A 23,870-nucleotide genomic window follows, 5' to 3' on the forward strand; every position below is an offset into this window, starting at 1 on the left:
ACAAAGATGCAAAGAGCTGGGGAGAAAGGGAAGAGCATTCCAAGCAGATGGAACAGACCTGAAGGGAGCAGGAACCTGGCGCCGGGGAGAAATGGGGGCAGGGGGGTGTGTCGGGGGAGAACATACGTGGCTGGGCCGGTGGACGGGGGAGGGAGCCTGAGAGGATGTGGGGAGGCCGCGGGCAGGGGCCCGTCCCGTGTTCTGATGATACTGGGAAACCTGGATCGTTCAAACCAAGAGCAGTACAATGTGATTTCTGCTTCAAAATGAGGTGCTCTGTGGAAAACGGGGTAACAGTAAAAACAGACAAGTTCGGAGAAGGGGATAGATTGGCAACAGCCCAGTGACTTTGGTTGCAGTTGAAGTGTAGAGAAAACAAATTAAACCAATTATGAGTTTACTTAGGCAATTCCACAAGCGTCTAAGTGGATTTGGAGAAATCTGGAGAAACCTGTTTTCATGTTGTGTCTTAATCAGCCATACACATTTGCCCGGGCTTGTGGGCAAAGAGAAGGGCCCACTCCCACACTGACACAGGAAAGCCACAGGCTCTCCCCCTCACATCAGGGGTATCTCAAGACTTAAAGGAGGCAGATTGTTTTATTTTCAGTTAAGATAGTTTGGGGGGTTCTTGAGAAAACGAACAGCCTGACTCTGGATCAGCTCTCAGTGTCCGAGTGTAATACGCAGATAACTTCCCGTAAGACTCCCTGGAAGCCACGTGAAGCCCGGCACCAGGATGAATCTCAGAAACGCCTGCTGTGCAGGGGACCTGACACCAAAGGACGGTGCAGCGTGATTCCAGGAGAACGAGGTCCCCAAACAGGCAGAACTATTCTAAGTGAAAACAGATCACGGTGTGTGGTGTCTGGGGCAGGGATTGTTGGGGCGGGGCTGTGAGGGAGCTCCTAGGGTAACCGTGATGTTCCAGGGGTAACAGGTTACACGGGTGCATGCATTTGTTGAAACTCATCAATGCTACACTTAAGACTGATTATCTCACTGTTTGTGATATTACCTCGACAACAGCTGTCCACTCATGTTGAACTGTAACCAGTGGCACGTCAGGGTGAAGGGTACCGACATCTGTACCTTACTTTAAAATGCATCCAAAAAATAAGATGGATAGCTACGTGATAAAGTAAACGTAGTAAAATGCTGCTTTAAGGATGTTCACGGTACAATTCTTTTAGCTCTTCTGTCCGTTTATGAATCGTCGTAATAAACTGTGAAGGTGAAAAGCTAAGTGCTTTGCAGGGCCCTACTGTTCTTGGTTCAGTAGGATTTGTCTTCACATTTGCAGGAGGGAGAGCAAATCCCTAGTATGCTGTACGGAGCTTGACACAAACACTTTTAATTGTCTGGTTTTCAACTTCATAGCCCTAAGGTCATATTAAATTTCTCTTTGAATCAATTGCTTAAATACGCCTAAATGCATATTTTAATGAAATTCTTAAAGTACAATGTATTTCTTTTTCTTTCTTCTTAGGATTGGATAAATATTCTTCAGACAAAGAATAAAGTAACTCTGTTTAATGCCCAGTATTTGAGTAAGCCAATGGGCAGATTCAAACATGCCCAGTTCAGACAGCACCTTAGGACAAGGACACGTCCACAGGGGCCCCCAACGTCTGTCCAGAGGCACCTTATGTCAAACAACCGTCACAGTTCCCAGTAGTTAGCTGTAGCAAAAGAAAGTTGAAGCTTTTGTGTTCATTCCATCCCCAGAACCATTCTGGGAGGCCAGAATTGTTTTCACCAAGTCAGTACTTGAGGAAAGCGTGGCGTAGAGCTCGGGGAAGTCGTTCAGTGTTGCATAGGGATGAAGGGCTGACCAAGAAACTTTCTCCCGGCTGAGCTAAGCGCTCTCACTCTTGCAGTTTTGTCTTAAATCTGCCTCACTAGCTAGTGATTTTTACTTTTTAATATGACTGATTCAATATTCTCACATTGAAATTTTCTCACTGCTTTATATTACGTAACATGAGATATTTGGTATAAAGACGGAACCAAGATTATACTTTGTTCAGTCAAGAAACCTAGGCCAGGCCATTCCCATCCTCACCCTAGATTTGCTGTCTCCTTCTGGGCACATGACAGGGGAGGCCTCAGAAGAAACAGCCTTGTAAAATTTTCTTTTGATACTTTAGCAATTAACCCCAGAACAGAACTCGGGATGGACTTGCCTCACGCTGAATCAAATAGGTGTCAACTGCTTTTTCTCAAGGACAAACATGTTGGACGGTTGGACCATTTTTTGCCATTATCAAAAAATAAATCAACATCTTGCCTGACAGTTTAGGTCTATTTCCTCAAAATAGGTTTTCCAAAGTGGAACATCATGACATGGAATTTAAGCATATTTATTTGTTTACACAGGTTGTCCAGTTGCTTCTCAGAAATGTTTTACAAATTAACCTTCCTATCCATAATGTGTAATGTTGCTATTATCTTCCAGATACAGGATCTTTTATGAATGTAAAAGTAATTCATACTAATTGTAAACAGTGAAGGGTCATGGTAGGTATTTATCAAATAAATACTCGTTCAGCACTTTCTGAATGAGTGAACGACAACACAATTACAGTCTTCTTGCAATTATTTTCTTCTATAACAGGCTAAACTGACATGGCATGTTTTCCTTTTCTACTGATGAAAGTCACTTTTGCGTGACTTAATAATAAAAATTCTTTGGTTCAGCGAAGAGAAATTTACAAGCTAGTACCCCTGATCCTTTAAAATGAAAGTAGATGGGATTGTTTTCATCCTTCCGTGTACAGAAGAAACGCTTCAGAAATGCGCTCCAACACCCAGTTCTAGTCAATACTGGTCACCTGGCTGGTGTGAAGGGCATGATGGATACTTGGGGCTCCCTAGACCAGAGCTGACCAGTTAGGCTGAAATTTAGAGACCATGGTCTGTCAGCTGGAAGGCAGCTTTTGTTCCAAGGTGTGCCGACAGAAAGGTCACCCTTTATCGTCAAAACCCTGTACCTCCGTTGGTGGTGGCATCTTTAAGGTCCTTAGAATTGGGAAATCAGTCTGGCCCCATCCACGTGCATTGCAGCCAACTGTGTACAGCGGTTCCAACTTGAGGTTCCCATCAGAGCGGTCCACACTCTTGGGGGAAAGCAGCCAGGGGTGTTGGGTCCATCCCGTGTTATGGTTGGAAGAGTGATGGAATCACTGTGCCCTGGGGCCACTGCCGGGGGGCTCTGTCTTGTGGGCCATCGCAGTTCCCGTGTGAACGTTCTCTCTACCACCAGATTTGAATGAGACCACAGAAGGGGAAAAGAGGGAAATCCCCACACAGTTAAAGAGGAAGTAAGGGTTGCTTCATATTTACTGTTGGTGTAAATGCTTTGCATTGATTGTGTGGTATCTGAACACGTGCTCGCTGCCGTGGCACTAAAATGCAAGAGCGGACGGTGATGCTCTTCGGAACACTTCTGTGGGGAGGGGACGAAGGACCTATCAAAGAGGAATGAAGACTTGAGGAGAGTTCCTGAAGGGAGTCCCTGCATATTGACTCTGGCCTTGGTGTTGTTCTCAACCACCTGGTTGCAGGTCGCATCCGTGGAAGAGCCTGGCCTGGTCTGAATCTAACTTCCAAAGCCAGGGGCCCTGTTTCTTCACTTAGGATAATTTGGGTTCAAAGTACAGTCCCTTAACAGCTCCCTGCTTCAAAAGGCCCGAACCTCTTTGTTTTCTTATGCTTGCCTGTACATGTTGTTCAAAGAGCTAGGTTTATAAACATGGCTTTATTATAATCCTCTCCTTTGCTTTTAAAGATAGACTACCAAACGTATTTTCATAGTCTAACTTTGTCCCCTAATTTAAAATGTTTTCCTATATTAAGTTTGATACCTGAAAACATCAGGGAGTTAACCGTGCCAAGGCCACATCCCGGCAGGGGATGCAAAACCCTTGTACCTGCACCTGGGTGGGTGGGCTCCTTGGAGTGTAGGCAAACACAAAGGCGTGTGGTTTCTTAGTAGCTGAGTGTGTTTTTTAAATATATGTTTTCATGTCGTCATTTTCTCAATGTTATATAATATTTGATTTCATTCTTTGGTGCATTCGTTTAGAATATTTTTCATCTCCAGCCAGTGGCTTTCAATTTACACTCTTGTCATTGATTTTAGGTTGTACAATGTTATGGTCAGAAAATACGTTTGTAAATATTCTTTGAGCACGCAATAATGTGACATGCAATTTTTTGCAAAGTAAAAAGTTCATTATATAGTTGTTAATTCATCATTGTAATGCTGAGTTGCATATTATGATATATTTTTTGTTTACTAAAGCTCTTATAGACTGTTTTATCTTAAAGATTTTCACAGAATTCCCATCTATTTCCCCTTGAACTTTTAACAGTTTTAAACAATTCCACGCATTATAGAGATGAACTAGTCCTTATTATGAACTGCACCTTATATAAACTTTTAAACATTTTTTGTCACGTTTGTCCTGAGTGGCCTTCGATCAGAATACGTCGTAAGTCACTGAAGTGTGCAGTTAGTTGAAGACTGCGAATATCGTTTTACTTTAGTTTTGCTCTTCTACTTGGCATTTCATGTGATACCTTTTTTCCTCTTGTTTCCAGTTTGCCAAGGGACAAGTAACAAGCTCACCCAGTTGGGCACTTTTGAAGACCACTTTCTCAGCCTCCAGAGGATGTTCAATAACTGTGAGGTGGTCCTTGGGAATTTGGAAATTACCTACATGCAAAGTAGTTACAACCTTTCTTTCCTGAAGGTTAGTTCAATGAATTTGATTCTTACCCAAATATAGTAGAAGTAAATATAAGTAGATAAAGGCCTTGGCAGAATTGAACTGGCAGTGTATTTACTTTTGCTGTGGCAATTATAAGTCCTAGGGACCTACACATGCAAGTTTTATGAAAAGGCCACTTTACCAGCTAGGGTCAAGTTATAGCTATAAAAGAACAACAAAGAGAAACAGACTGGTCTGGCATTCCGTGATCATCGTGGACACTAATCTTTTAACCATCACTTCAACCATGGTATCCTGACATACTGGCTCTTTTAAAAAAAGAAAAAAAAAAAAGGAAAAAACTCCTGCTTTGTAGCATTTGTCTATTTCCTGGGTATAAATACCCCCACCATGGTTGATTTCCAGCTACCAAGAGTTTAACAACTCATTCACAAAATTCCCAAATGTTTCACAGTAGGCTCTAACGAGCCAACGGGAATCAGCCCTGAAGGCTTGTGAGTTTGGTGTAAACTTAGGATTTGATTGGTATTCTTCTGGGTTTGTTTGGTTTTTTTTAATAGGAAAACCTGCAAGACAGATAGAAAATAAATTAATAAAACATTTCCATTTTCATCTCAGTGTGTTGAACAGCAAGCAAAATGAAAGTCACAGCATTCCTAAGTAATACACATGGTCCTTTGTTATTGTTATCAAGCTCAAGAGGCAAAAATGCAGGAATCAGGGCTTCCCTGGTGGCGCAGTGGTTGAGAGTCCGCCTGCCGATGCAGGGGACACGGGTTCGTGCCCCGGTCCGGGAGGATCCCACATGCCGCGGAGCGGCTGGGCCCGTGAGCCATGGCCGCTGAGCCTGCGTGTCCGGAGCCTGTGCTCCGCAACGGGAGAGGCCACAACAGTGAGAGGCCTGCGTATAGTAAAAAAAAAAACCAAAAAAATGCAGGAATCATTGTAAATTCTGTCACCTCCCATGAGATCCAGTGGTAATCACCTGCCTGCTTTGCATCTGTCAAACACTCCTGTTCAGCTAGGTGTCCTGGGCTCTCTGGACCCGTTTCAGATCTTGCATTTGTGAGTTCCTCAAAAGAGAAATAATATGTTTATGTTTTATCTCCTTAGACCATCCAGGAGGTTGCTGGCTATGTACTCATTGCCCTCAACACAGTGGAGACGATTCCTTTGGAAAAGCTGCAGATCATCAGAGGAAATGTGCTCTATGAAAACACCCATGCCTTAGCGGTCTTATCCAACTACGGTGCAAATAAAACGGGACTGAGGGAGTTGCCCATGAGAAACTTACAGGGTGAGAGGCCAGGGAATGGGGAAGCTGTAAATGCAGAGAGTGACCTCGGATGGTACCCAGCAGACTTGGTGCTTCTCTGAATTCCATTCAGGGAAGACATTTATTCATCAGACACAGATGTATTTGCGTGCCAGCCATGTGCAAGATACAGCAGGTGGAAGTCGCTAGGAAGATAGTAGATGGTGGGGTGGGAAGGGAAGATTTAAGCCAAGTACCAGTTCTCCCTGGTTCGTGGAAAAGTATCCAGGGAGTTCGTAAAAAGTGGTAAAGGTTCCGGAAAAAAGAGTATGACCAGGTGACCGGAGCTGGAATGCTTAGGTAGTCTGCCAGTCTTACTACCTGGACCTCAGGTATAAGGGACATACATTAAAAAAATCAACCCTTATTTGAGACGTTTTCCGAATTAATGCTGACATCTAGAAAGCCATTTTTAAGTTAAGGATAGGGAATAAAGGTATTACAGGAGAAGTTTGAATTCTCGTGAGTAGGGCACTTGTGTGAGTTCTGTGAGAGGAAACTACAGAAGATGAAGAAAAGACGTCAAGTTGATTTTTAAAAATTGAGGGTAACAGTGATCGTGCCCTCACCACGCAGCAGGTGCAGTGCCAGCTGTGTTAAATTGGTAACTTCACTTCATGCCCACAGCCTTCCTTGAAAGCAAGTGGTAGCTCTGCCACTTTCCAGATAAAGAAATGGTGGCAAAGTAACCCTCCTGAAGTCCCACGTGAGCGAAAGGACGGCCGGGGATGGCCACCCAGTCTGTGCCCCCAGAGCCCTTGCCTTCGCATCTTCCACGCAGCTCTGACGAGCTGGGGGGCCGACCCCAAATGGGGGATGAGAGCAGAGGATGCACGACAGAGTGAGGGTGCTGGGCAGGGAGGGGCCTGGTCCCAGGCCGCGGTGCTGGGATGGCTGAGTGTCCAAGCCCCACAGAGCCTGACGTCTGCTGTCCAGGTTGCCTCCTGGGCTCTGCATTCAGGAGGCGGCCTTAGGGCTTCCCACACCCTCGCCTGCTGGGCGCAGCTCTGGCGCTGGGTTGTGCTGTCCGTGCTCGGTTGTGCTCCGCCTGCCTGGATGCCCATCTTGCCTCACGCTGTCGCTGTCTCGTGGCGACAGGCAGAGGCGGGTGGGAGCGGACTGGCGGGTTCCAGCCCCGGCTCCATTGCTCACCAGCCAGGCACCCGGGAGCGTGTTCTCTGTGTCTTCAAAAATGGGGATGGGGCTTCCCTGGTGGCGCAGTGGTTGAGAGTCCGCCTGCCGATGCAGGGGACGCGGGTTCGTGCCCCGGTCCGGGAAGACCCCACATGCCGCGGAGCGGCTGGGCCCGTGAGCCATGGCCGCTGAGCCTGCGCGTCCGGAGCCTGTGCTCCGCAATGGGAGACGCCACAACAGTGAGAGGCCCGCGTATAGAAAAAAAAAAAAATGGGGATTAACGATGGTGACAGACTTCCGAGGGTGGCTGAGAAGACTAAGTGAATTACTCCAGATAAAGCGCTGGGCAGACGTTTCTTCGCCTGGTATTATTTCCGTTGTGGGTATTGGGGTAGTATCAATCCCGATTATTTCATGTTATTAAATAATCCTCTAATGTGGGTTACTGGACGAGAATTACACACTGTTATTGATAAGTAACGCGGGCCTCTGCTCCTCGCCACGCTGCCCGCAGCTTCTGTCGGGCCCTCGGCCTCCCCGCTGGCGCTCTCCCGGCCCCTGATCTGTCATCCCGAGGGTCCCGCTGCCCTGACGTCTCTCTTCTGCGTCTCCAGTGCTGACCTCTCATCAGTTTATCCCTTGACTCTGGCTCCTTCCTGGTGAACGTTTTCACTTGGTTGTCCTGCTGCCGTCTCTGACTTCGCATTCAAAGCTCCCTTTCCGACCCCCCAGCCTGCCTCTGTAGCCCCTGCCCCACCCCCACCACCCCACCCTACTCCCATCCCCCCACCCCCCCACCCCCCACACCCCACCCCTGTCTGCCGAAGGAACCTACCCCCTGAGCCCTCGGGGCCTGTGCTGCGGTTGTGTGTCCACTGGAGCCCGCAGCACCCGCCCTCCCTCAGGTTCCTCCACGTGCTGCCGCCGTCAGCCTTCAGGAAATGTCATTCTTTCCATCAGCCTCAGAGAGCTTCCCAGGGAGAACCCTTCCTCTGCCACATCCTTTTACCGCTGTGGGATGCTGGGCATTACCTATGTATCTAGATTTGAGTTACAGCCAGAGAACCGTGTGAGGATTAGCTCAGGTCATGAGTATAGCCCAACTGGCCCCTGTTGTGAGTCGTGGTCCGCTGTGGACGTGAGGTCATTAACTGTGTCTCCCACGCATGTCGCTTTTTAGAAAGGGACCAACAGAAATCACTCATCTCCGCTGACCCCGCAGCTCTTGGTGCTGTGCTCTGTGTACACAAGTCATTCAGGAAATGTTTACACAAATGTCATGGATAAAACACTTGTCCTCTGCTCAGGCTTGACTTTTCGTATCACCCCTGATTTTTCATGTCCTCCCAGCTCTTCCTTTGAACAGTTGAACAGGTTTACATCTTGGCATTCCCGGCGCCCGTCCCGTCTTTTCCTCACACGTACACACCCTTCTGCTGCACCTCACTCCCACCCCCTTTTCTCCAATGAAATACTGCCAAAGCCCCTCACAGCATCCTCCCTTCCACCCGCCCTTCCTGTTGCATCTGCCCTTTCACATCGTCATCACACGGTCACTCCAGTTCTGCCCTTTCACATCGTCATCACACAGTCATTCCGGTCCAGCCCAGACCAACCTCCCCGGCAACCACCGACTCACTGTACACTTGTCGTTTATGCTAAGTGACTAAAGCATTATCTTCTTTCCTCCCCATATTTCGAAATTCTGATCATTCACGGTTCAAAGACCCAGGGCAGGGGAACCCTGACTCTTCCACAGAGGAGTCCATCAGGTTATTTTCCACTGCCCCCGGTGGAGTTCCAAGGGGAGTCTCGTTTGCAGGTTGCCATCTTTTAGCAGAAGGCAAAACGTGAAGAGACGCATGCATACTTCAGGAGAATTTAGGAGAGATGGCGCGTGTGTTCATGGTGGTTCCTTTCTCACGCAGAGATCCTGCAAGGCGCCGTGCGATTCAGCAACAACCCTGTCCTCTGCAACATGGACACCGTCCAGTGGAGGGACATCGTCAACGCCGACTTTCTAAGCAATATGTCGATTGAATTTCAGAGCCAGCTGAGCAGATGTAAGTGTTCCACATGACCCCTGCCCCCAGCCTGCAGCTCTTAAGGTGGGCAGAGCTGTGGAGCTGGGGTGGGGATCAGGAAAGCAGAGTTAACATTACGTTACATTAATCTAATACAGAAGTAAATACTGATAGTAAACAGATTATATGCTCACTAGAAGACAGAGGGGAAGAAAACCTGTTTTTCATGGTGACACCTCCCCTGCTGGCAGATCACCCGCCCCCACCCCCACCCCAGGACAGCTAAGCCCTCATGGGGCATTGAGAAGAGCCCGGCCTGTCACCCCTGGCGAGGGGCCTTCTCACATCTTGTGTGAGGAGACTGCCTAGGCTTTTGTGAGCTTCTTATTTGCTGCTGAGACTCAAAGTAGCGCCAGGCCCTCTGGAAGCTTTGGGGCTGAGCTCTGTCCTCCTGCTGCCGGGCCTGGGCACTCCCACATGGAGCCCGCAGCAAAATTGGGGAGCATACGGCGAGAGTTTGTCCATATTTAACTAGTGCCCGTTACCTAGTCCCTGCCATTCATCAGTAAAGCAGCCCATGCAAGGGAGAGGCTGGCCAGGGCCAGGCTGCAGGTCAGGGCTGCCCCATTAGCGCTGCTGGCAGTGGGAAACTCCGAGGACTCTAAGCTCCGCTTAGCCGGCTGCCTTCCTGATCTCGCTGACCTTTCGGTCTTGAAAATGAGAAGCCATCGTCGTTTCCTGTTTCTGTTTCTCTACAACTATGCAGTGGATGCGTGGGTGTTTGTTTTTGCTTTTGGGGGGGTTTGGGGGGTTTTTTTGGTCTCAGAATTTGGAGATGATACGGATCTTAAAAATCAACTGGAGGGCTTCCCTGGTGGCGTAGTGGTTGAGAGTCCGCCTGCTGATGCAGGGGACGCGGGTTCCTGCCCCGGTCCGAGAAGATCCCACATGCCGCGGAGCGGCTGGGCCCGTGAGCCATGGCCGCTGAACCTGCGCGTCCGGAGCCTGTGCTCCGCAACGGGAGAGGCCACGACAGTGAGAGGCCCACGTACCGCAAAAAAAAAAAAAAAAAAAAATCAACCGGAGCTGCTTTGTTTTTTCTTTGATTTGATTGATTGATTATGATAAAATACCCTTAACATAAAATTTACCATCGTAATCATCATTTTTTAAAAATAAGGACCTTTTTTCCTTTTGTGTATTTTTGTGGTGAACTTTTTTTCTTTAATATTCTTTATTTTATTTATTTATCTTGGTTGTGCTGGTCTTAGTCGTGGCAGGTGGGCTCCTTAGTTGCGGCTCACTGGCTCCTTCAGTTGTGACACGTGTGCTCCTTAGTTGCGGCTCACAGGCTCCTTAGTTGTGTCATGTGAACTCTTAGTTGCGGCATGCATGTAGGATCTAGCTCTCTGACCAGGAGTAGAACCCACGTCCTCTGCATTGGAAGGCAGGTTCTTTACCTCTGTGCCACCAGGGGAGTCCCCATCTTAACCTTTTTTTTTTTTTCGGTACGTGGGCCTTGTTTATAATAAATTTTGAGAGCAACTTATGTATTTAAAAAGAAGAGATTGGTTAAATAAATTGTGGTTCAGCCATGCCATTAAAAATTCATGTTAGGTAGAAAGATATTTACTTTTTTTTCAGGTTTTTCTCTTTTTTTTTTTAATTTATTTATCTATTTTTGGCTGCTTTGGGTCTTCGTTGCTGTGCACGGGCCTTCTCTAGTTGCAGCAAGCAGGGGCTACTCTTTGTTGCGGTGCGCGGGCTTCTCATCGCGGTGGCTTCTCTTGTTGCGGAGCACGGGCTCTAGGCGCGCGGGCTTCGGTAGTTGTGGTGCACGGGCTTCAGTAGTTGTGGCTGTCAATCTGTAGTGCACAGGCTCAGTAGTTGTGGCACACGGGCTTAGTTGCTCTGTGGCATGTGGGATCTTCCCGGACCAGGGATCGAACCCACGTACCCTGCATTGGCAGGCGTATTCTTAACCTCTGCGCCACCAGGGGAGTCCCAGAAGGACATTTTAAAGGCATGGAAAAATTGTCATAACGTTTTATCAGTTTTTTTTTAAGTTATAATACAGTGTGTAGTGTGATATTAATTCTTATATGTAAATATACTTATATGCCTATATTGATTACCTCTGGATAGTCTCATTTCTTCTTCTTGCTTTTTTCTATTATCTGTATTTTAAATAATGTCTAATTCTTTTTTTGTCACAGAAGGTTAAGAATAGAATCATAAGCAGACTTTGAATCCCTTGATTGGCAGGTGTTTTCCTGTGTTACAGAAAGATGCCATTAAATGTTTTTACTTTAAATATTTTCTTTTATAAACATATTATATGCTTATAATAGAAATTTGGAAAATATGGGGAAGTATCAGGTAAAAACGAAAGATAACGTGGTATCATTGTACAGACACAACCACTTTGAACATATCTATGTGTTACTCTGGCTCTTTCCTCTTAAGTTTCTTTCTCTCTTTCTGTCTCCATCTGTCTCTCTTCACAATGTACAACCCGCACCATCCATTTGGGGCTCGTCCTCCCATCCTTCAGGATTCTGCGAAGTACCTGCATTGCACTGATGCCTTTCACCCCTGGGAGCGATTGTAAACCTTGTCGGTCTTATTGAAGGGGTGCCCTGGTCCAACAATCACTTGGCAAATCGTCAGCTCTTCTGTTTGAAACCGAAATTCTCCCAGAGACTGAATTCTTCCTGACTGGGGGAGACTTTGGGACACATGTTAAGTCCCTTGGTTACTGTGTCTTTGCGATGGAAGTGATCTGCATGGCTGATCTCTTTCTAACAAATTTGGTGGTCAGCTCTTCTCTATGTCTGTATATAGAACACTTGGTCCTCAGACTTCTTAATGCCGATGAAAACAGAACACAACTAATGAGATTAAAACCCTTAGTAGCTGTCATTTATAGTCAATCATTTACAAAAACTGCACGAATGGATTGATCAATTACAGATATTTTCAGACAGTAACTTGCAAATTAGTAGCTGAAGTTTTAGATAATCAACCAGGTGACACAGACCGTGCACGTCCTACCCTTTGTGTGGCATCCAGGCCTCTCTCTCTTTGGCGTGGAGTCTGGGAGTATTTACAGAACCCCAACTCCTGGGATCACTGAGGATTGGACACGGCACGAATGTGGTTGGTACATACCCATCCCCCCAGATGAGGCATCCTTAACATCATTGTGGGAGATGCTGGAAAATTCTCCAAGCCTAAGCAGATTTGAAATGTGGACCCATGAGTCCATTTAAATCCCAGTTTTCATGGCCTGTGACAAGTCAATAATCGCTCTCCTCCTCAGTTTCCACAACTGAAATGTAAATAAAAGCAGTACCTGGTTCTTTTTTTTTTCTCATGAGAGTCTTTTTTAAATCATCTTACAAACCAACCAGTTGAACAAACAGAATAAGAAATTTGAAAGCACTTCCTTGTTTCTAGGATGTGACTTTGCCTAGGGCCTTGAGAAGGGGCCATCAGTTTCTTGTTCCCTTTCCCTAAAATATGAATTTAACGATTACGTTTATATTTTAGGCCCAAAGTGTGATCCAGTCTGTCTTAATGGAAGCTGCTGGGGTGCAGGGAAGGAGAACTGCCAGAAACGTGAGTCGGGGAGCAGAGTTTCACTGGCCATCTTCTCCCCTTACACTTGCATTTGTTTTCCCTTTGAAGACTCTGAAAGCATTGTTGATTTTAAGGCCCTGTTGTAAGTCAGTGCAAGTGGGCCACCCGTGTACCAGCCATTCTCTCTGAACAGTATGTTTGGCAGGTTTTCCTGGGAATGGGGGCTTGTCTGTGTTACCTGAGTCATGGCATCTCTTACGTCCTCGCCTCTCCTGCCGCCCCCCTCTCTTGAGTACCCACCGCCAGAGAAGCAAGAGTAGCTTCTTCTTCAAGGGGTTTTTCTGCGGGAATCCTAGTTCGGGAGCGTGAACGGCCAAGGAATCTGGGGACGTGTCATCTTGAAAACTTTAAGTCTAATTGTGATGTGACTGTTACGTCCTTTTAAACACTACTTTCTGGCAGGCGTCATGCTATGTGTACATGCTTTCTGTTACCCACCCCCAAACTCAATTCTCATCGGTATCTAATTGAGCAGTCTGAAAGTCCAGAGTTGGTCTGAGTCAGTTCTCCTAAGCGATGAGAAACAAGTAGAAAAAAAAAAAAAAAAAGTACAGTAAGAAAGATCAAGACTCCGTTGAATTTAGCAGAATGTGAATGTTGGGGAACTTAAGCCGCAGAATCACCAGATTGATCCATCTTTCATCCGCTGTTTGCAAGTGCTCTGCGAGGTCCCGGGGAAGGCATCCTCCCTCCCTCCCGAACCCTTCAGCTCACGGATGGCCTCTGCTTCTTTCCAGTGACCAAAGTCATCTGTGCCCAGCAGTGTTCCGGGCGCTGCCGCGGCAGGTCCCCCAGCGACTGCTGCCACAGCCAGTGTGCCGCCGGCTGCACGGGGCCGCGGGAGAGTGACTGCCTGGTAATACCCACCCCAGCGGCTTCTCTGGCCCGAGATTCAGAGAGCCTTCCTGTGACTGAACTGTACTGACTGACGTCTGTAGCCGCAGGGGTGACAGAGCATCTTTTAGTGTCCTGCCTTCCTTCACCACTTACTTGGTGACCTTGGGCAACCTATGTGACCTCTCCGTGCCTCAGTTTCCTTGTCTGACAGTGGTGGAGAGTAAAGTACCTACCTGTTAAGTGCTCTAAACGGCACAGTGTGTGTGGCCTCCATACCCAGGACCTGGGCATAGAATGAGCCAAACGACGAACTGTGTGTTATGGGCCCCTAATGTCTCTTGTGGCCAGCACCCGCCTCGTCTCACTGTTTACTGCTCCACTCGATTCTCATTACAAACCTAGGGCGCTGATGCCGCAGGGACCCCTAAGATGTGTACGGAGAAGTTAAGGGGCCACACAGACCCCGAGTGGCAGGACAGCTGCGACTCCATTTGTGCCTTTCGCCCCTAAAGCCTCTGCTCTTTCCACCCCGGCTCAGAGACCTCCTGCGCATATCCCTCCACGCCCACCCCCCACCTCCTCGCCCGCCGTGGGGTCCCGATGCCCTCGCTGTTGTCCCTGTTACTGCAGAAAGCTCAAGTGAGACCTACTGTCCCCGTGGGCCGCGGGGGCCACACATCTGATCATGGGCGCCTTGTGAGTCCCGAGACACCAGGGCGGACAGACGGGGTCCCAGAGTCAGAGCTGAGCGAGCTCCAGACTGGGAGACTCACCTTGGATGGGATCCAAAAGAGTCTGGTTTTCAGGAACAGGGAGGCTAAGTCCCAGAGGCTGGACAGGCCCCCCAGGCTTTGGGCTCGGCTGGTCTGGGCCGGTCCTGACGTGCAGCTGGAAGGAGACGGCCCGAGGCTGTTGGTCAGGGCCCCTCTGTGCGTGGTCTGGTCCCCTCTGCACCACACCCCCTAGTCCAGGTTCTCTGCGTTTGGCAATAAATTCTAAAATGTATCCTCAAGTGTCGTTTAGGAGGGAAACCTGACGTAAGTTAGGCCGAAGAATAATTTCACCGTAGAGTTAACTACTCTCGTGTGTGTACTCCTGCCTGGTTTTGAAAGTTAACGGAGACGTATTTTTCCCTCATCATAATCCGTAAACTCTGACAGCTGGGACAGTGGATTTAAGAAAAACCATGCTTATAAGAGAAAGGTCTTTCTGACTCTACCGAGAGTACTTTGCTAGACGTGTGTGCTCTGACCAAACACCTGGACGCAGAGAACCGCGGCCGCAGCTCCCCGCACGGAGTCTAACAGCCGCCGCCCCTCCCCTGACAGGTCTGCCGCAGGTTCCGGGACGGAGCCACGTGCAAGGACACATGCCCGCCACTCATGCTGTACGACCCCACCACCTACGAGATGAAAGTCAACCCGCTGGGGAAGTACAGCTTCGGCGCCACCTGTGTCAAGAAGTGTCCCCGTGAGTGCCCCTCGTGGGGACCCTTTCGTTGTCAGGCACCCCGTTACCTGTTCTGTCTCCTGCTGGCATCCCCGCGTCCCCCGCTCACGTGTCCTCGGGTCCCTGTGTCCGCCTCAGCGTCAGGCAGGTGAGGGGACGGCTGCTGCTCCGACCTCGAGTCAGTTCTTGTGTCCTGAGCCCCAGCCGTGGTCGCCCAGAATATCCCATCGTCTGATGGGCACAGACCCATGACCACTGGGCCATTTTCCCGTTTAGCTCTTTGCAGGTATTTAAACGGCCTAAGTGAGAGAGTAGTTAGAAGACCGGCCTTCTTTAGTGGTTAACAATCTGGTGAAGGTTGTGCCCTTAGGAATACTGCAGAGGGGTTTTTGCTTGTCAGTTGGCTTTGTTTAATCATTTGGGCTTGGGTTTTGCTTATTTCAATTTGTGCTTTACAGATGACTCTGGTATTTAGGGAAATGGCAACATGAATTATTTCGTGGTAGAGGAAGTGTAGAATTGTCTCATTAAATTGTTTTAGAAACCAATCTTGATTTCCAAGAGGGAAGATGAAGGAAAAAGAAAAAAATGTTTAAGAACAATTGTGAGGGGGAGGTTTGCCCTACCAGATCTGTGAACATGAAATTTTATCAATTTGGAACAGAAAAAAGAACACACAACTAGAATAATAAACCACTGTAAGGTAAAGGACAAGCTAAGAAAAATTCGCCACAGTCATGACACAGACATATACTCTTGGAGAGACAGCTTAACGGGCAGAGTTTAAAGTCCACAGGAAACCACTCAGAGCCTCAGAGAACAAAAGTAGACAGTTTTCAGAAGGAAAATGACAGATGCCCAGCAAATAGGTTTGAGGATCCACTTGGGAAAGTTGCAAGGAACACATAGAGTTCCTGAAAAGTATAGACTGATATTTGTGTTAATAGGTTATTAACACAGACACGGCAGCCACGAGACAGTGACCGGCGTCGGGGCTGGTGCCAAGCATGGGCACCGCCACCCACGGTGGCCGGAGGGGATGAGGGCAGCCCCGGGTGTGGCAGCCCCAGCGGAAGCGTGGTCTTTGTGTAGCTTCCCATTTTTAAATCAATAGTCAAGCTTCAAGGGCAAGTCCTGAAGGTAGACCCTACGGGAACACAGGCTGCAGGGAGGGGGGGACACGGTGACCAGCGAGCAGGCAGCAGCAGCCCCACACTGCGCCTGGCGGGGAGGCCCTGAGAACCCGTGAACCCCGCATCCCTCTCTGTTTGCAGCCTTTCATTCTTTGTCCTTAAACAAAACCAGAGGATCAGCCCATCATGGAGGGTCCTGAGGCCCAGGAACACCTGGTGCCGCCTTCGCCACCTTCCTTTCACTGTCCCCCAGGTAACTACGTGGTGACGGACCACGGCTCGTGCGTCCGCGCCTGCAGCTCTGACAGCCAGGAGGTGGAGGAGGACGGCGTCCGCAAGTGTAAAAAGTGCGACGGACCTTGTGGCAAAGGTGGGCAGCCGCCCAGTGCGGGCGAGGGGCTGTCTCTGCTCCCTGCCCCCAGACCTTCGGCGTCACGCTCAGACGAGATGGGAGGGGATCTCCAGGCTCGGAAACGTGTCCCTTCCTTTACGCTCTGCCCTGTTTCTGGGTGTCCTCAATGCCAATTTATCCCTGCTTATCCTGTACTTTATGTTTTATCGAGAAATTTTTCAAACAACACCCAGAAACGTTGCAAGAATAGTGTAATGAACACCCATATGCCCTGCACTTAACTTTACCAATTTTCAGTAATCGCCACGTTGCTCTCCCTCTGTGTCTGTGTGTGTGTGTGTGTGTGTGTGTGTTTTCTGAGCCCAGTGACAATTACAGGTGTTATAACACTTCACCCTACATTCGCCAGCACACTTTCCTACACACAGGACATTCCCCTAAGTAACAAAAGACGGCTTCACTCTCATCTCGAGTTTAACATCGATTCAGTGCAATTCTAGTTTTCAGTTTAATTTCAACTCCCCCACTGTCCCAATACCATCCTTTTTAGCTGCTTTTCGATCCAGAGTCCAGCTGAGGGCTGTGGGTTCCATGCTCTTCCTTAAATCAGAACCATTTCTCAGCCCCCTTTTCCCCGATGCTGTGCAGAGTTGAGGCCGGGTGTTTTGCAGGATGTCCCTCGTCTGGCCTGGGCATGGTTTTCCTCCAGGCGGGACTCAGGTGGGCAGGAGCATCTCCCCTCATTGCGTCGCACCAGGGGGCACAGCCATTTCATCCCGTTACCACGATGACAAATTCGATGATTTGCTTGAAGTAGCGTCAGTCAGATTTCTTGGTGGTTATAAAGGAGTGATTTCCTATTTCTATCATGTCTTCTACATTTATTAGTTGACATTCTTTTCTAAAATAGCTTTTTTAGTACCCACGTGAGGTCATTGAATCCTTTTTTTATTCAGTTTATGGTAATCCCTCCTGTCATCATTCACTTTGATGTCCAGACTGACTCCCGTGTGGCCTGTGGGAGCCTCCCCAGTTGGCACCTGAGTCCTTTGGGCACGTGGCAGGCCTAGACCACGTCTTCCAGTTCCGCATCTACACTCTTTGTACCTTGCCACTTAAACTTAGCATACCCTGGAGATAACTTCGTATGAATCTTCCTCATCCTACTTTGCAGCTGCTGGGCGCTCCCCGAACCCTATCCATAATCCCCTATATCCTATCCCCTCTACCATAATTTATCCAGCCAGTCTCCCTGTATATGGTCATTTAGATTGTTTCCGCTGTTCTGCTGTTAAAAAAAAAATGCCTCAATGAATAACTGCTTATCTTGAACATCTGCATCAGAGGCCACCGTCCCTAAGAAGCATCTGTGATTTCAGCTGAAACTGATGATACCACCTCTGTGCTCTTGCATTGCACGTGTGTTCTTTCACGGGGCAAACTCAGCCTCCGTGCTCCACGTCCTCGAGTCCCTCCAGCCCCCCTAGGGGGTCTGTGCCATTACCATCCCCACTTTACAGACCCACGAGCTCCCAGCGGGTCTCTCTGGCCACCTGGCCTTGTAGCTCCTGTGTCGCAGGGGTGTCGGGGCCCTGAGAGATGAGTGTCCTTTGGCTCCAGGAGACCTCCCGGCAGAGGGGACATGGAAGGAAGAAAATAAGAACCTGGGGCAGTGCCTGGCACAGAGGAAGTAGAAGAGTTAAGCCCCTGAAGAGAGAGAGGGTTATACCGTCAGCATCCTCAAATGCATCAATAAAATCAGAGATGATTTTTGTCTTTCTTCTGTTAGTTTTGTGTTCAACAAACACTTCGATGCTCCTGTAATCATTATGCTCTATTTTCTACCCACCCCCAGTTCATATCCTGGAGGAGTGGCCAACTCAGATCCCTTCGGGTATGGGGCGATGCCAGGAAAACAAAGTTTGGAAAATGCGTGTGTTGATGGTCTACAACTTCTCCAAATCTGATCGGTCTAGGGGTGAATGTGTAATTTATCTCCAAATTTAGGAATTCAGGTAACCCCACCATCACCATCACACCTAAACAGAGAGAGCATGGATATTCTTTCAAACATGTGGAAATCTCTTCCGAACCTGTAATTAAATGGCAAGTCCCCGTTGGCAGGCATCTGCCTCAGGGCTTGTTGTGCGGAAGCCAGCCTCACTCTGTTGTCAGCCAGAGCCTTGGAATCCTAAAGCAGCCTCGCCCTCCCATTCCCAAACCCACAGCGAGGCAGATGCAGTGCAAGGCGAGCCTGGAGGTCCAGGGGGGCTGATGGGACAGGCCCCACTGCCAGGTGGCAACCCAAGCAGCAGGGACTCTGGACAGAGTGGAGCAGAGGGAGACGGAGGGACCGGGGGACCTTGTCTCCAGGGAGGCCTGGGTGAGGCCAGGGGAGGACCTCACCCTCATCCTTTCATCCTCCCCTTTCAAAACCTCATTGAAAAACAATGAGATTTTCCATGATTATTCTTCAAAGTAAGATACAGTCTGAAAGAGAGGTACCAAAGATTGCACTGTGAATTCTAGAAGCAGAGCCACAACAGATAAATGGGCTTTGGAGGGAACTGGCGTTTGAGATGGAAATTCGGGAGTGAATGTAAATTCATAAATGGGCTCAGAGTGTGGAAAAAGGCATCTGAGACTGACGTCACAATAGGACACAGATCAAAGCACACGGCTTAAGTAAACGCTGTGGAAGAAAAGCAGTTTATCTGATAAGAGTTTTTCCAGTATTTCTTATGATGTAACATCAGACGGCCATTAAAAACCACGTTTGTGAATGGTTTTAATGACAGGACAAATGTTCACAGCATAATAAGTGGGAAAAAAAAAACAGCTCCATATCTAGTGTGACGTAACCATGGAGGATAGCTAGAAGGAAATTTTCTAAAATATCAAAGGTACATAGGAGAATTGCTTGTCATTTTGTTCCCCTTTATTCTGTGTTTTCAAGGTTTTCTCAGATGAATGCATCTTGCTCTTTCCATTAAAAACAAAAATATCTACGCATATTGTTTCTTTCAGTTAGAAGACCAAGCCGCAGGCCCAGTTAGGCGAGGGGAGGCGTTGAGGGTCAGTAGGGGCACGCGGGTGAGCACAGGACAGCAGTGACGGCGCAGGGCACACTGTCATGGAGAGGAAGCTGGAGTCCTCAGGAGCAACTGTACTCTGGCCCAAGTGGGGAAAATGAGGAGGAGAAAGCAGGTTCCTTGAGGACAGCCATGGCGTCTCCTGTAACCACTGCAGCCCCAACCCCGCCATGGTCCCTGGGCCCTAGCAGGCCTAGCAGTGTTTGTTGAGTGAATGAATGACAGCATGGCGGCAATAGTTCCCACGGCTGCAGTTTCCTGCCTGCTCCCCTCTGCCTGTGGAACATTAGCTATTCTTAATTCAACAAATGCGAGTGAAATAAACACCTCCCTTATCTTTACAGTTTGTAACGGAATAGGAATTGGTGAGTTTAAAGATACACTTTCCATAAATGCTACAAATATTAAACACTTCAGAAATTGCACCTCGATCAGTGGAGACCTTCATATCCTGCCAGTAGCATTTAAGGGGTAAGTAAAGATTTTTAAGTTACTGATATAATATAGAAAAAAACGAAATCAGCTTTGTTCACCTGCAGGTTGTTACTGATCGTCCTGTTCCTTGTTTCAGTGATTCCTTCACACGTACTCCACCTCTGGACCCAAAGGAACTGGACATTCTAAAAACTGTAAAGGAAATAACAGGTGTGTGCCGCTAACATATCATATGAACATAAACAGGAAATCAGTGTTTTATGAAGAGAACTTTTAGCAGTATTTTCTTCTCCTTTGGCATAAAAACCTTTATTCTGAAATTCTACCATTCATGAGTAATCAGTTCTTCGATATTTTTCAAAAATGCAGTTTCCCCTGCACTCGAGAGGTGAGCTCTTTAAGCAAAGAGTTAGGTCATTCATGACGTGGTGCGAACATGTCTGCTCTCTCACGGCCCAGCCCAGGCCAGCCGTCCGAGGACCAGCCCAGGACGTGGTGGGTAGAGGGAGGGGGGCAGCGGCGAGCGGACAGCAGGCTCCCGGGCCTGGAGACGCACTTCACATCCTGCTCTGCCACCGGCAGGCCTGGGCCCGGGACCCGTCAGAACTCCACTTCCGACATCCCTAAAAAAGAAATAATCAGACTAAATAGCAAGGTTGTTTGGAGAATTGGAACGAAATAAGGATACCACGTCAGCCTCCTTGGGGCGCTGCAGCTCGGCACTGGCCGCTGTCGTTGAGCACGGCAGCCTGCTTGGGGTCTCGCCCTTGGAGCACAGCCTGCGGGGTGAGAGTCGGGCGGCGGCTGGTGCGCAGCGACGCATGCGTGCGTGTGCTCGGGAAGATGACGAGAAGAACGTTCACCTCTCCTGCTCATCGACACTCCTGAAAATCCTACAATAATGTCTCACACAGAATAGACATTTCTAAGTGGTGTGTGCCTGAACCTTCCTTCTGCCTTATAGGGTTTTTGCTGATTCAGGCCTGGCCTGCAAACAGGACTGGCCTCCATGCTTTTGAGAACCTGGAAATCATACGTGGCAGGACGAAGCAACAGTAAGTGGACCCCAGCCAAAGCCTGGTAGACCCTTATTTTTTGTTTTTGAAATAAGACTTACAGAGGTGCTGCAGAGACGCTACGGAGAGTTCCCACACATCCTTCACCCGGCTGCCCCGATGGGGACACCCTGCATCAGCGTGGCAGGAGAATCAAGTAAAGAAATCGGTAGTAACTGAACTGCAGACTTTCTGGGATCGCGCCAGTTTTTCCGTGAACGCCTTGTGTGTTCCGTCAGCCCACGCTGCACGCGGCTGTCACGTCTCCTTGGTCCCTGCCGTCGGTGACAGTTCCTTTGTCTTCCTTGTCTTTCATGGCCTTGACCCTTGTGAAAAGTATTGGTCAGGCATCTTGTAGGATAGCCAGTGTTTTCTCCTGATTCAGCTGAGGTTTTGCACTTTTGGCAAGAACAGCACTGAGGTCACACATCCTTTTCAGCAAGTCATTTCAGGGGACCTGAGAGGCTGTTTAACATGCAGTGTTTCTTTCAGGATGTCCACTTTTCCAGCTCCAAGAGTGAAACACACCCACACACCCACGTGCACACACACACACACACACACACACACACACACACACAAGCACCTTTAATGTAATAAGGGTAATGAAGAGTTTTGTGGTGAGGGGAAGTTTGGGACTCTCTTGTTCAAACCTGCCTTGGAAACCGTCTGGTTCCGAGCACTCTTTCCCATAATTGACTCCTCAGAGGGCTACACAATATTGTGCAATATTAAAGAAAGTCAGACGACAGCACATGTGAAATAAGCATCACTTTCCAAAAACTGTCGTGGCTTTGCATCGCTGATGCTAAACTGGCAGCTCATATCACTTCCCAGAAAGGCCCCTGTGCTCTGAGTTCTCAGGAATACTTCTCTTGCCCAAAGTTCATACAGAGATGAGAGATTTAGGTTAGTTTTCTTGGGTGACTAGCATATACCTCTCAGCTTAGTTTTAGGGATGTAAATAAGATAAAGATGACTTTTTTTCCTTTTCACATTTGCTGAGGAGTCCAAGGATGGACCGTCCCTCCTGGGGCAGTGTGACCCCTGGTTCTCAGCAAAGCCAAACCTGCCCTGCAGGGAAGACCTCAGCTTTGTCTCTGCTGGCTTGCCTCCCCTGGGCACAGTTTGGGGGGATTCCTGACAGCAGGGGCGCAGGTCTAATACACAGGAGCCAGGCTGTGGGAGGACAGAGGGAGGAAAGGGTGGGGAGAGAAAAAGAAACAAGGAGAAGAAGGAGTCTCCAAATTATGCTTTGCCTTCTGTCATCTCACGCCTTCATTATCACTCTCTCTACTGTACTCTCAACTGGCCCATTCCACATCCTGGTGTCCAGTGAGCTTCCTAAAAGTGCAAATCTCCTTCCTATGGTTTCCCATCATTTGCGGACAAAAACCTCCTCCGTGTGGTGTCTAAGGTGGTCCATGCTCTGGCCTCTTCCTCCCTCCCAGGCCCCCCCCCAGGCCCCGCCCACCTCCAGCAGTAGTTCATGGTTCTCAGTGCCTGTCACGTTCTCCTGCAGGTGGTTCAGGACTTCCTTCCATTCAGTCGGAATAACTTCCACCTGGTCACTTGATGAACACGTACTGATCACCCCGTAGGATCCTAGCACAGGGTTGGGTAGCAAAGAAAATATCACAGTTCCTGCTCCCGGGGTCCTGACAATCAGGCCTCACCCCTTCCGGGAGACCCCCTCCGCAGACTTGTTTAGACCCCTACTCTTTGCCTCCGCGGTACCCCTGCTGGGTTAAAATTATCTACTCATATGATTGTGTCATCACTAGACAAAAGGTTTTTTGAGAATAGGAAACACACACTTAACCTAGAATTAGAATGAGTCACATGTTACCTCAGACGTTTGTTCAATAAATGGATGGGTGGATGGATAGATGGGTGGATGGATAGATGGACGGATGGGTAGACGGATGGATGGAAAAATGAACCTGTGATCTCTTAAGTGTATTTGGATATTTGAGAACTTAGAACATGTTCTCAATTCCCAGGCAAAATTAAAATGCAGCCAATCAAATAATGACATTAAGACATTTATTCAGCCCCTGGTCTGCCACTGGGATTAGAGATACTAAACGAACAAGGAACTAGCTCTTCCCTGAACTAGCTTTAAAAAGCACTTGCAGTTTGCCAAAGTTGCAGTACATACCTTCCACAACATGACTTAACAACCCGTGGAAGGCAGTTTGTGGTAAATCTAAAGTGGTACAGAAAAGCAAAGTTTTTAGCGATGCTGTGTTTTCATAATTTTTCACGACATTGTTTTTCTTCTCTCCAACTTAGTGGTCAGTTTTCTCTGGCGGTTGTTGGCCTGGATATAACGTCCTTGGGATTACGCTCCCTCAAGGAGATAAGTGATGGAGATGTGATCATTTCAGGAAACCGAAAGTTGTGCTACGCAGATACAATAAACTGGAAAAAACTCTTTGGGACCTCAAGTCAGAAAACCAAAATTACAAACAACAGGAGTGAAAAAGAGTGCAGTGAGTCACCACTTTGGTCCATTGTGGAGATGGTTCCAGCGGGTCATTTATTTTGATTTAGAATATGAAGAACCATTCCCAAACCTTAAAATTACTTTTTACATTCGTGAAGAAGCAAATTAAAAGAAATCTGTATATTCTTAACTGTGGAGTTCATCAGAATTGTTTCTA

General features: G+C 48.1%; 1 protein-coding gene across 3 annotated transcripts in view; it reads left to right on the forward strand.

The window, feature by feature from the left end:
- Positions 1–23,870, forward strand: part of EGFR (epidermal growth factor receptor) — a 193,076-nt gene that overhangs the window by 126,059 nt on the left and 43,147 nt on the right. For all 3 annotated transcript variants that reach the window (XM_067745688.1, XM_067745689.1, XM_067745690.1), the window contains exons 2-12: positions 4,606–4,757; positions 5,850–6,033; positions 9,114–9,248; positions 12,762–12,830; positions 13,589–13,707; positions 15,017–15,158; positions 16,524–16,640; positions 20,059–20,185; positions 20,286–20,359; positions 21,114–21,204; positions 23,500–23,699. In XM_067745688.1, the coding sequence (XP_067601789.1) occupies positions 4,606–4,757; positions 5,850–6,033; positions 9,114–9,248; positions 12,762–12,830; positions 13,589–13,707; positions 15,017–15,158; positions 16,524–16,640; positions 20,059–20,185; positions 20,286–20,359; positions 21,114–21,204; positions 23,500–23,699 (1,410 nt within the window). The remainder of the gene's footprint in view (positions 1–4,605; positions 4,758–5,849; positions 6,034–9,113; positions 9,249–12,761; positions 12,831–13,588; positions 13,708–15,016; positions 15,159–16,523; positions 16,641–20,058; positions 20,186–20,285; positions 20,360–21,113; positions 21,205–23,499; positions 23,700–23,870) is intronic.

Source organism: Pseudorca crassidens, chromosome 8, assembly GCF_039906515.1.
Source record: "Pseudorca crassidens isolate mPseCra1 chromosome 8, mPseCra1.hap1, whole genome shotgun sequence".
NCBI classification, from domain to species: Eukaryota; Metazoa; Chordata; class Mammalia; order Artiodactyla; family Delphinidae; genus Pseudorca; species Pseudorca crassidens.